We start from the raw sequence: 13895 nt of genomic DNA on the forward strand, positions 1-13895 counted from the left end.
TTATTTTTACAAAGGTCAGACAACTCTTCCAAAAAGTCTTAAGTGTAAAAAGGTCAGCTTCTAATCATTTACTAGTCATATGAATTTCATCTGCTTCACTTTCATCATTTTTTAACAATAAACTTTTATGTTGATCTAAATTCATCTGAACGCTTACTCTAGTAAGCGAATCGAACACTTGGCTTGCGAAGATGCTCTTGTCGATGTATTTTGTGATTATTGCGTAATAGTTGCCTTGCACATTTCAATACCAATAACCAATTCAACTTACCTGTAATATGACCTTAAAAATCAAGGTCATACAAATTTCTTTCATGATTTCACGTTACGTTAAAACAAAAACCATTTCAAGTATGAAATTCGTTTTATTCTAAAATGACATGAACCTTGCTTACAATAATTTCGACCCTGTCGTTGACATAAATCCTTCACACCATGTACACACATGTACATATTGTAATTCACCGGAAACGAAATAATAGAAGTTATTATATAATATCAAATTGATATTAAACAGCCCACGTACTAAAATGAGTGAGCATTATATAAGTAATCATATTGTACATTGACAGTAATATGTTTCTGTCGTATATATGTACATTTTAAACATGTGTCATTATACATTTGATTTCACAAGTTCTTGTTTGTTACAAAGTTGTATCTCCAATAAAGGTCACCAACATGTGTACAGTGTCCAGTCTTCCTTCAGGGAGAAATCTTATTAGAAATTTCCTCATGTGATGCAAGAACCTGAAATATAAATCCAAATTAAACAATGAGAACAATTGGCAAACATTGTCAAGGTCACTTCTGCATAACCCACAGGCCTGATCGCGGTCACCTGAGTACTATTAGTTAAGAGGCCCACAGGCCTTATTAGTCAGTTGGGTATTAGTTAAAAGTATCACTAGCCCCAAGGGATGCGAATTCTATAATAAGTTTACTGTTCTGTAGATTGCCTAATTTAACGAAAGCCGATTAGTATCATATAAAAAATAAATTCACCTTCCACTTTCTCGTAATTAAGACAAAATATATGTATATTTAATAAAGCAGAGTTGCACAACTTATGGATAGTCTTGGAAGCGTTTGATACTATTTCCCTCTACGTTGATTGGTCAGCAAATCGGACTGATCTTATTTAAAGTGTATGTGGCGGTACATATTGTCGTCCAGTGTCGTATACTTTAGTTACGAATAGTTTAGAGTTCCCATAGGAACGCTAAATACCTATGATTTCCGTTCCGGGTTACAATTTACGTTCCAGTCCGGGTAAGTTTAGTTCCGGTCATAATCACATTTTTAGAAATATGAAAAGCATATGTTTACGCACATTTATTGTGTGTTTTGTTTCTTTTATCGGGTTATACAATAATCAAAGACTAATATCATTAGAGCCGGATTATTTATACGTCCATTTTTATGTTTTCAAAAACCAAAAATTGTCAGATCAACGGGTGTTTATTCTTGTTTTATTACGGATGTTTGATCTCCAATAGGGTTCGCCGATCACCTTTTCCGGTTCTGAATTTTACTGTGTTGCTATAGGGTCAAGCTCCGGTCAGCTCTGTATATTCCGTTACGCTACAACTCCAATATCATTATTCGTAGGGGAAAGTAGTCCCGGAGAATTGACACTGTGCGGAGTTTGCTATAGGGTATACGAAAGACGCTTGATCAAGTCACGCGTGCGTTTTAGAGCGTTATTTTCACTTTTTCTCTTATGTTGATCAACTTTAAGAAGAATTGCGATGGTTAGATAATGTTGTGTGCCTGGTTGTGGGCGATCTAATGGCCACAGATTCCAAAAAGATGCCGCATTACAATTAAAGTGGCTTGTAGCTATAAAACGAGAGGATCCAAAGACGAAACAGCTATGGTGTCCCGGGAAAAAAAGATGTAGTTTGCACTACCATTTCCAGGAGTCCGACTACCGAGTCACGGAGTCAGGTACATACAATCAGTGCAATGCAGTAGAATTGATTGATTGATAATCTTTGTATTTTTAAGCATTTGAATTATTGTTTTCTTTTTTAATTGGTTTAAAATTTAATTGTTATTGACTGTGAAGTTCGTGTTGCTTTGTGGTTTCTTATTTTACATTTCAGAGACAGAATTTGCAATAAAGTAAGTAAATGTTTAAATAGTCATAATACATGGAGTTAGTATTTAGTTTTCAGTTATAAATAAGGCATCTGTGTCATTGTAGATAATTATGAATTGATAGTACATATTATGTGATATACATATGTCTAAAAATGGACAACACGGAGAGGACTTATGAAGGCAGTGCCTGCTGTCCAATCCTATTATGAATTATCATGATAAAACACTGTTTCAATTAAAATGGACAATCAAATAAGATTACATGACAACTGTTGCACGTAGTTCAGTTTGAATTCCACTGCATCACAAACTGAATGTTAGGTGAGAGGTGTTTGCTGAAGCCCTGTGCCATTCCATCCATATTTATCTTCAACAAAGGAAATGTTGAGGAACAATGTGACGAGACTCCACGTCCTAACGGCAGAGGTTGAGGGAAATTCGACACATACCAAACACATCATCTGATGGATGCAACATGGGATGATGCATTCGAATAACAATAGAATGGTTCAGTATTACACTGGTTTCAACAGTTATGAACACTTTCAGCTATATTTTAATGTGTTAGGGCCTGCAGTGTATGAACTCAAGTGTAACTGCCATTTACTTACTCCTGAAAATCAATTATTTCTAACACTTATGAAACTTAAACAAGCCAAGGAAGATGTTGAGCTAACATTGGTTTTTGTTTTTGTTTCAGATTTGGAGGCACAGTCAGCCACATGGTCCTCTTACACACATATAAACACACTGAAGACTATGGTAGGTATTACACCCAGTGGTGCTGTCTCATTTGTATCAAGTTCATATGGGGGGGGGGGGGGGTGTCTACCTCGGATAGACAAATTATAGAAAGATCAAGTTTGGTTGATACCAATTTGAACCTTTTCTCAAGAGGTGATAACATCATGGCCGATCGGGGGATAATGGTACAGGATATATTTGCAAACCACAATGGTCAGGTAAATGCACCTACATTTTTGAAGGGAAAGAGTCAGTTAGATCCTACCGAGGTTATTCATGATAGGCTAGTAGCTTCAAAGCGTATACATGTGGAGAGAGTTATTGGTTACATGTATGTGAAGGGCTATACAATTCTGAAAGTATTGTAAACTATAGGTGTGAAACAGGGTTGGGATAATTGGAAAAGTAATTGTAATGAATTGCAATTAATTACATTTTTGAAGCATATGACCGGTCAACAGGGGATGCTTACTCCTCCTAGGCACCTGATCCCACCTCTGGTGTGTCCAGGGGTCCGTGTTTGCCCAACTATCTATTTTGTATTGCTTATAGGAGTTATGAGATTGATCACTGTTCGTTATCTTCACCTTGCATGTAGAGTTGTTATGTGACTCCTTCTGCAATATGTACCGATACAAACCCTCACCATTGTTAGATGTACATGTAGCATCAGATACTGATTTTGGATATATTTAGCTCTAAAACTTCATAGTTATTTCGGATTTCAAACATTTCGGTTGAGCATCACTGAAGAGACATTATTTGTCGAAATGCGCATCTGGTGCATCAAAATTGGTACCGTATAAGTTTTACATACTGATCCACATAGCTCGAGTAGGAATGAGACTTATTGACATAAGTTTGGATTTTTATTGTTTTTGTTGTTTATTTTATTTATTTATTTACAAATGTAGACTAAATACACAAAAGTATACAATATTTTCCTTTTTATATTGATCAATTCCATCATATATTGTACTGTGAGGGTATATACATATGTCACTGAGGACGATATGTGACAAATGACAGTGAAAGTCTTGAACTTTCATACACAGTTACACTGAGCATTATGATAGTTTTAACTTTATTATTAGCTTATATTATCGTAAACTTGTGGAATTTAATTGATTTCATTAATTTATAGTGCAGAAGCCTACAATAATAGATTGTCGTTTTCTTTCCTTTGTATTTTAAATGCACTCGTTAAGTTAACTTTCTAAAAATTCTAATAATTGGCATGTTTTGGATGGAAAGTGACATCTTATATTTAAAACAGCATCCAAAACACACTGACGGAATGAGGAGAGGAGAGCTCATATAAAGAAATATATCATGTGACCAATATTTACTTGTTTTTCTCGTAATTTCGAGATAGTTATCTCGTAATTATGAGATGATTATCTCGTAATAGGGTAATACAATTTCACAGATTATTCAGTCCCTCCAAACAATCTTGTCAATAAGCCATGTAAATGAGGATGAATCAAGTATAAATAAGATGTCATATTACAATGCATATTTTTTATTTTTGTCATACATTTAAAGAAGAAAATTGATCCCAACCTACGGAAATTGGCATTTTGAGACCGTTAATGAGCTATGTAAATGGGGAAAAATGAGTATCCATGAATCAAGTGTAAATAAGATGTCATGTTACAATACATATTTTAAATTTTTGTCATACATTTAAAGAAGAAAATTGACCCCAACCTACGGAAATTGGCGTTTTGAGACCGTCAATAAATCCCGATCTTCTCTTTCATCTACAATTCCATAACTAATTTCATTTTAAAAAATAAACTTGCACCATGTAAAAGTGTGCTTTCTTTTGAAATTTTTCATAAAATCATGACTCTGAACTTTTGATAAAATATCATGAGAAGGTTAAATATTCATGTACAAAAATTTCTGATAAGTGGTGTAACAGAGATGTAAAATCTAAAAATACATTGGGAAATTGATATCAAATCGATGTGTGAATACCCCTTGTCATTAGTGGCATCACTTTCAGTCACCAAAAACATTGCTTGAAACAGCCTAGAATCATTTACAGAGGATTTTGATTTAATAAATGAAAAACCAGACGGGTTTTAGGAAGGAAGGGGTATTCAACTTTAGATCACATTCTAACTCTACAATTTTTATCACATATTTTCTTTGAGAGAAGGAAAAAACTTTTCTACGCTTTCATAGATTTTAAACAAGCATTTGATACGGTTTCGAGATTTGGATTATGGCATAAACTATTGAAAATGGGATTACGGGAAAATACTTCAATTACATTAAACATATGTACGAAGATATTATGGTGAATCTAGATGGTACAACTACAGATTGCTTTAACTGTAACATTGGGGTCCGCCAAGGGGAAAATTTGTCACCTGTTCTCTTTTCCTTATATATCAATGACCTGGAACAGTTTTTGCTGGATAAAAACATTGTTGGTTTGCAAAGTGTAACAAGTATACTTGAAGATGAATTATATGTATATCTGAAACGTTTTATTTTGTTATATGCTGACGATACTGTTATTATGGCTGAAACAGATGTAGATTTACAAAATGCTTTAAATAGTTTTTATTTGCATTGTTCACGATGGAAACTGAATGTAAATGTTAACAAAACTAAAATTTAATTTTTTTTTTCAAAAGGTCGAATGCCGACTAAGACATTCTATTACAATGGTAATGCCATATAAACTGTAAAAGAATTTAAGTATCTACATGTAGGAATTATATTTTCTCGGTCAGGCTCTTTCTGTAAAGTGAAAACTCATTTATGTGAACAAGCTCAAAAAGCGATGTACGGCGATTTGAATAAGATAAGACAATTCAATTTACCTATCGATCTTTTTGATAGAATCGTTGTTCCAGTTTTGATATATGGTTGTGAAATTTGGGGTTATGAAAATCTTGATATTGTTGAACGTATACATTTAAAATTTTTGAAACATATTTTTCATTTAAAGAGTAGTACACCCTCCAAATATTCCTTTGAATCAAAGATGTACACTTTGTAATTCAGGTCAAATTGCAGACGAGTTTCATTTTATTTTAGAATGCAAAACAATGCGTGCCATAAATACAATTTTTACATTCAAGGTATTGTACATATCCAATTGTGGTTAAATATTCTGAAATTATGTCAACTACAAGTGTTAAAAAATTGAGAAACCTATGTTTGTTTATAACAAAAATATACGATTTAGTTGGTCCTCCACAACTCATATATATACATGTCATCTCTTTTTTCTCTCGCTTCCTTCTTTTCTGTCCTGTCCTTGTGTGAACATGATTATGTTTGTGTCTCTCTTCCCTGTATCTCTTTTCCCATTGGAATGTATCACATGTATTTGACCTCATGTACCACGTATTGTTGGTTTGAGTGAATAAAGAAACTTAAACTTGACCCTCATTTGTGATCTTGAAATATTTTCAAATTTGATAAGTTTGGTTTAATTAGTACAGTTTAAACAAGTCAATGGTGTAACACTGATTTCACAGATAATTTTCAAAGCAGAAGCATGGAATGTTCATCCATAGTTCCTATTATAGATCTAATTTAGATGTAGCTTGCTGCTATCTGTGTTTGATGAACTTCTAAGGCTACATCGACATTTTTAACCTCAATACATCATTGGTGCAACTGTCAGTTGTGTACCAAAGAATAATGTTACACAACTGAGGAAAATTGTAACACCACTGACATGTTTATATCATATGGTAAAATTCTAATTAACCAGCATTGATAAATTAATTGATTTAACTTATTGGTATTACAAATCATAATTAAGGTTTAGTTTCTTCGATTTTATGGAGAACACTTTTTAGAATACATTGTATACCTTCCTCAAATTGAAGGGGTGGGGTAAGGGGTTATAGACCCATCTCCAGTATTTGATGTTTAATTCTGTTCAAGTTATGATACAATACTCAAACTTTTATGAGTAATCTGTAAAAAAAAAAAAAAAATATATATATATAATGACAGACACCTGGAAACAATTTCTGTAAAAATTCTCAACTCGCACTTAATTACAATAAGAAATAGTAAATTCTATATAATTAATGATGACCTCAATGTGCTGTGCGCTCTCTGTATTCGGGGGGGGGGGGATAACTCGTGCTGCACTGTGGAAAATGTATCCCATTGAAAATGTAGTTATTGAAAAGAAGTTAAACAATGTTCATTTGCAAACATACACATAAAATCTCTATGACCAGTTTAACCCCAACCTGATACCAAACCCTTACCCCATTTACAATTTTGATTAAAGACCACTTGCTCCTTTTAAGTATCCATTTACTTTAAAGCTAGTATCAAAAGCATTAAGGAAAATGTTACTTAAATGATTTACACATACACACTATATGCCAAGTTTGGCCCCACCCTGGAGTCATTGTATCAGAACCTTATCCCATACCCCATTGACCATGAAATGCACAATTTTGATAGAGGACTTCGTGCTCTTCATAAATATGCATTTAGTTTTCCTTACAGATTTGCGGTTGTAAAGAACATTTTTGAAAAATGGGTCAATTTTTGTTCCTCCCATGGGGTCCCAGGGGTGAAGGAGTCCTGGAATTTACAATTTATTCTCCCCTTGTCCCTAGGATGCATCATACCAAATGAAAGAATTTGAATGGTAGTTATCAAGAAGAAGTTAAAAGTGTCCAATTGTTAATGTACAATGCATGACGATGGACACAAACCAATAGCAATCACCTGGATGACTCAGGTGACCTAATACAGTTATATATTTGAAATTTGTATATGGTGTAACTATGTTGAGACTTTTGGTGATTGCCTTTGACATCATTTATTACTGCATATGTAACTTACACAAACACTATGATCAGTGGAGTAACGACAATATAAGTGGTGTAACACCCACCTTCATCATTTGTACGTACAAGCAAAATTACTAGTGCCCAAATTGTATTTTCATTGAAAGGAAATGTATGAAATTATTCAAAGGAGTGATATTTGTAGCTTTACTGTTAAAGTGTTTGGGTCCACTTTTGTTATTTTTATGTCAGTGGTGTAATTTACTTGTCAGTGGTCAAAATACATTTGTCATTGGTGTTACATGAAGAATTTTCATGATCGCAGACAAATATGGTCCCATATTAGTATCTTAACCTTTTCTTAGAATAAGATTTTAATGAATCTATTTAATCTGTAATAATATTTTTGTGTCATTTTGTAATAATGTAGATATCATGTGAAAAAGAGAGCAAGGTTTTTAAAATAGTGTCTCAGTTATACCATTTTGCATCAGTTTCATCATAGAATTACTGAGATTTTTAAACACCAGACTAAAATATATCAATTTCAATGCTTTTTTGCAATTATTTATGCCATTTTCAAGTATATGGTATTGTTACTTATCTTTTTTTCCCTTTATTATGTAATTATTACACCATAGACAGATTAAATTTGTTCTAACAATTCACCTTTGACCCCATTTTTTGGCACATTCCATCTTTGCAAAATTAGGTATGTTTAACCGTAATGTTTGATAAACATGTTACGCTAAAAAAAATTGGAATGTAGACCTTTACATTTCTTGTCATTTTTTACTCTGAAAAATCGGCAAAATTTGATAATTATCCAATAACGAGATCTTTTCTCGTAATTACGAGATAATGGAATGTGATTTTTTTTATTTTTACATGATACTAATAGACTTTCGTTAAATTCTAATATTCAGTAGCAGTATAAAACGAGATGTGTTCTTTTAAAAGATAAACCATAAATACCCATGATAGTGTCTATGCTGATAAAAGACTTTAAATTATATCCCCACGGGACCCCTATAATGATATGAGGGGCGTGAATCTGCAGAACCCTAATGTGGCGCCATGCACCAACTCGGTGGCCATGAACTCTTCTTTTTACATGACTATTGCGAAATTAATTCAAAGTGTTGCATATGATGACGTTCTTCTCGGCTTTATGTATTTTTATACCCCCCGCAACAAGTTGTGGGGGGGGGGGGGTAAACTGGAATCGGGTTGTCTGTCCGTCCGTCTGTCTGTCCGTCCGTCCGTCTGTAGACACATTGGTTTCCGGGCTCTAAAGCATTATCCTTTCCACCTACCGTCACCATATCATATATATGGACTACCCATGGGATGAAGATGTTCCCTATCGATTTTGGGGTCAAAAGGTCAAAGGTCAAGCGCACTGGACATCGAAGTAGCAATATGGTTTCCGGGCTGTAAAGCGTTATCCTTTCCACCTACAGTCACCATATCATACATATGGACTACCCATGGGATGAAGATGTTCCCTATCGATTTTGGGGTCAAAAGGTCAAAGGTCACGTGCACTGGACATCGAAGTAGCAATATGGTTTCCAGGCTCTAAAGTGTTATCCTTTCCACCTACAGTCACCATATCATACATATGGACTACCCATGGGATGAAGATGTTCCCTATTGATTTTGGGGTCAAAAGGTCAAAGGTCAAGCACACTGGACATCAAAGTAGCAATATGGTTTCCAGGCTCTAAAGTGTTATCCTTTCCACCTACAGTCACCATATCATACATATGGACTACCCATGGGATGAAGATGTTCCCTATTGATTTTGGGGTCAAAAGGTCAAAGGTCAAGCACACTGGACATCGAAGTAGCAATATGGTTTCCGGGCTCTAAAGCGTTATCCTTTCCACCTACAGTCACCATATCATATATATGGACTACCCATGGGATGAATATGTTCCCTATTGATTTTGGGGTCAAAAGGTCAAAGGTCAAGCACACTGGACATCGAAGTAGCAATATGGTTTCCGGGCTCTAAAGCGTTATCCTTTCCACCTACAGTCACCATATCATACATATGGACTACCCATGGGATGAAGATGTTCCCTATCGATTTTGGGGTCAAAAGGTCAAAGGTCACACGCACTGGACATCGAAGTAGCAATATGGTTCGGTTTGTCATGCCATTTGTTTGACTACACTCAGAAAAGAGGTAGTTTATACCTATTACCAACACCCTTTGGGAGATTGGGGTAAGCGGGGGGTATTCTTAGTGAGCATTGCTCACAGTACCTCTTGTCTGTGATTAAAAAGACCTGAGTAATTAAACACTGTTTATGTAGAATATGTGTTTTAAAAAAAAGCGCAAGTCAATATTTCCCGACATGGTAAGGACATCTATTGTGTAATTATACACCTATAACATTAAATAAAAAACTAATAAGTTATCAGGAATACAGCCGGTAAACACCTGAACCATATTTCATAAAGTTCACTTAAGTATACAACCCACATCACTGTGAACTAGGAGTGGGTCAATGATTAATGTTATTGCAACGGGTTCAACAAATCGTTAGATGCCTGAACACGTGGACTACACCCAACATCTCATTTACAGCCGTCTCACTGTTATTTGGAATTACTATGATTCATTGATGCGAACGAATGAATGAACACGTAAACGGCTATAACCCCCCTCCGAAAAAAATTGGAACCTGGAGGCAAAGAGAAATCAAAGATATATACGTCTGAGGAAGGATTGTTTACTTACATGGACAGTCAACCATTCTGATGAGATATATCCCGATCGGATACTGTCCGCCTCCAGATGTTAAGGTTTTGAATCCAACAAAGCGAACCTAGAATTGTAAAATAAGAAAATCATTGTGGTTTAGTTATGCTTAATCTTCTGGGGTTCTTCACATAAAATTGAAGTCCCACAGAAATTAAAGTAAAAAGTAGATTATATATGAAAAATTTAATTTATTTTTGAAAATACATGAAGATAGGAACGACAACGCTTCACGCCGGCGTACTTTACACGGAGAGCTAACGCCGGCGTACTTTACACGGAGCGCTAACGCCGGCGTACTTTACACGGAGCGCTAACACCGGCGTACTTTACACTGAGCGCTAACGCCGGCGTACTTTTACTTAGAAAGTAATTTGATAAAGTGTCGGTTTCTCTGTAATTCTAACCCCCTAATTACGTTCTTTTCAAATATCTATAAATACAAGAAATTTCATAATAAATTCCAATGTGAAACAACTGAGAATAGATAATGTGTAAATGATACACAGTTCAGATGATAGGAAATACAAGTCAGCTTAACGTATTGAATTTGACGTTATAGTTTGTTTTACCAGTGAGCTGTGAAAAGCCGCTACATCAATGCGTTTTAACTCATAGTGAACATCTTCGCCCTCTGGGACGGTCTGACTGAAATAAGTCGTTGGATTACTTCCTGAGCCTGCGGTCACTTTCAACATTGCAGGGCCGTTAGAATACCAGTAAAATTCTAAACACTGGAACATCTCTGAAATACATGTACCATGCTGTTAATTGATTCGAACCTTATCAAGTTCTGTTCCATCCCTTATCTTTTTTTTTCAACCGCTTTTCAAATTTGAAATGGAAACCATTTTCAATCAACGCTTATGTACTGGTATTATAATTGCACATCTCCTATATTGCAAATGCATGTATACCAGTGCGCTCTATGAAGAAAAATGATAATGCAATTTTGAAGAGTGGGTATGTTCAAAGATCGATGAGTAGAGGAGAAGATTGATTGACAAGCAGCTGGTCGATGAGTAGTTGAGGTTACAGAAGGACAGGTGCATATAGATGATACTTCAACGACTCGACATGTCGTCAGGTAGACGAGTCCATGAGTTTACCAAAGATGAAATAAATTTTACGGTTTTTGTATGTACATTATGTTTTTTAAAAATGCAATCAGATTTTAAATGTTGTTTATACACTCATCCTAACCACTATTCCTACATGTAGCCCTACATCTTAATTCTCAAACTTAACACTGATATTGACAGTTAATCATAACACTAGTTAAGCTTTAAATCGCATTCTAACACTTAGCATCTACCGGTTAAACTGTTATAATGTATAAAGCCTGTACTTCAAAACATTAAGCACTATCGATGACACATTACCGAAAAGGATTTTCCAAAGATACTCTCTTATACAACCCAAAACAATAAGCTGATTATACGTAGAGCCCCAGACTCTATATTTAGACCTAAATTTCCTAACACAAAATTTAACGTTTATCATAGTTAGTTTTAAGTTGCTTTGTAGCCATGATAAGTATTGTTTAAGTCCCAACCGTAATGCTAACCTCTGACTCTAAATCCTGACATTAACCAAAATACATAACAGTAGACACAAGCCTAAGCTTAAGCCTAAGCTTGACGCACTAACCTACCATCAAACATAATGTCGGACTCCAGGAAGTAGAATTAACGCCCAATACACTAACACATTATACTACCATCAAACCAGGAAGTAGAATTAACGCCCAATACACTAACACATTATACTACCATCAAACCAGGAAGTAGAAATAACGTCTAATACACTAACACATTATACTACCATCAAACCAGGAAGTAGAATTAACGCCCAATACACTAACACATTATACTACCATCAAACCAGGAAGTAGAATTAACGCCCAATACACTAACACATTATACTACCATTAAACCAGGAAGTAGAATCAACGCCCAATACACAAACACATTCTACTACCATCATACCAGGAAGTAGAAATAGCGTCTAATACACTAACTCGATACAGTCCCTGAAACGTTCATCTTTCCCACTTGAACGGTGAACGAACGCAGAGTGAACGGTGAACGCAATTTGGTGTACGGTGAGCGAACGCAGAGCGCAAAGTGAACGTTGAACGAACGCTTAGCGCACGCTGAACGCAAAATGATCTATTTACTCGGAATGTTTCTGATTTTTTCCCTGGGATTTTACTTATTTCATAATCAAGTAATAAAATACATGTACATGTATATTTCATCAATTAATAAAAAATTAAATAAACCGGAATCGTGATACAGCATATTTTACAGTTCTGGATATATGCAATGTAATATATTTTTGTACAAGAACCGAGCAAACATGTATATAATTCTTGAAATTATCGCAAATTGTACATTAATACACGCAACAGTCATACACAAACAAAAGCAAATTTCGTATGTACAATGTGTATACCATTACATGAACATATACATTTAATGCATGGGTATGATATATAAACAATGCATGTGAAAAGGAAAACACTATAGTCTACATGTGTAGTGACATCCAGAATTAACAGGTGTTCATGTATGGCTTCAAACTTTACGAGCCCGATCGTTTGGGATAACTGTAATTAATAAACACCCCCGAAAGGAGTCAAGATAGATGCAGTAGAGAAACAATACGGACGGTGTACCCTGTGTCAACACCTCAACACTACTAACAGTATTAAATACTCCTACTTACATTTTGTGTCATTCATTTGTCGCAGCTACATCGACCCGAGGAAATAATCAGTGCAAAACTTTCTATTTTTATTATTGATGTGACCATAGATTGCAGTTAGATCGTGCAATATTTGTATATATACTACTCAAAATTTGATAAGGATCATAGATATTTTTATGTTTAAAAAATTAATAACTGCATAACTGGCAATATTGTGTCCAAGTGAAATCAAAAACGTCTTCAACAAACTTGCACGTGCATTTCATGCCATGGGAAATGCGTTTTTCATCACAGTTTATGCTTTTGCTACCATTGCACGATTTTCACTCAGGCATCGGTGTCTGATTTTTTCTAAAATTTCAAACTCACTTGAGTGTTTACACTACGTTTATCAACACAATGCCCCCTCAACGTGTAAGGCGTCGCCTGACGACAGAACAACTGGGCAGATGTATTGGAATGCTTGACGCTGGCTATTCACAACGTGACGTTGCAAATGCACTAAACGTCAGCCAGAGCGTTGTAAACAGGGCCTGGAACCGACAGCAAACTTTTGGTACAGCAGCACACCGACATGGGGGTGGTCGTCAGAGGTCGACAACCCAACGCCAAGACCATTTTGTGGATCTTCAGGCACGACGCCATCCCTTCTGGACAGCAACCAGCCTACGTAACGACCTCCTGAACGCCTCGGGGGTGAATGTGTCCACTCAGACGATACGGAATCGGCTTCACAATGCAGGTCTCAACTCGAGAAGGGCATGTGTTCGAGT

The 13895-nt window shown here is 35.5% G+C and overlaps 1 protein-coding gene across 1 annotated transcript in view; it reads right to left on the reverse strand.

Moving 5' to 3' along the window:
• Window positions 1–345: 345 nt before the first annotated feature.
• The window catches only part of LOC130048735 (uncharacterized), a 49322-nt gene continuing 35772 nt past the window's right edge, over window positions 346–13895 (reverse strand). Inside the window, exons 5-7 of the mRNA XM_056145775.1 lie at window positions 10983–11155; window positions 10390–10477; window positions 346–750 (exon numbers count right to left, since the gene is read on the reverse strand). Of these exons, the coding sequence (XP_056001750.1) occupies window positions 734–750; window positions 10390–10477; window positions 10983–11155 (278 nt within the window). The 3' untranslated portion in view covers window positions 346–733. The remainder of the gene's footprint in view (window positions 751–10389; window positions 10478–10982; window positions 11156–13895) is intronic.

This window comes from Ostrea edulis, chromosome 7, assembly GCF_947568905.1.
Source record: "Ostrea edulis chromosome 7, xbOstEdul1.1, whole genome shotgun sequence".
Taxonomy (NCBI): Eukaryota; Metazoa; Mollusca; class Bivalvia; order Ostreida; family Ostreidae; genus Ostrea; species Ostrea edulis.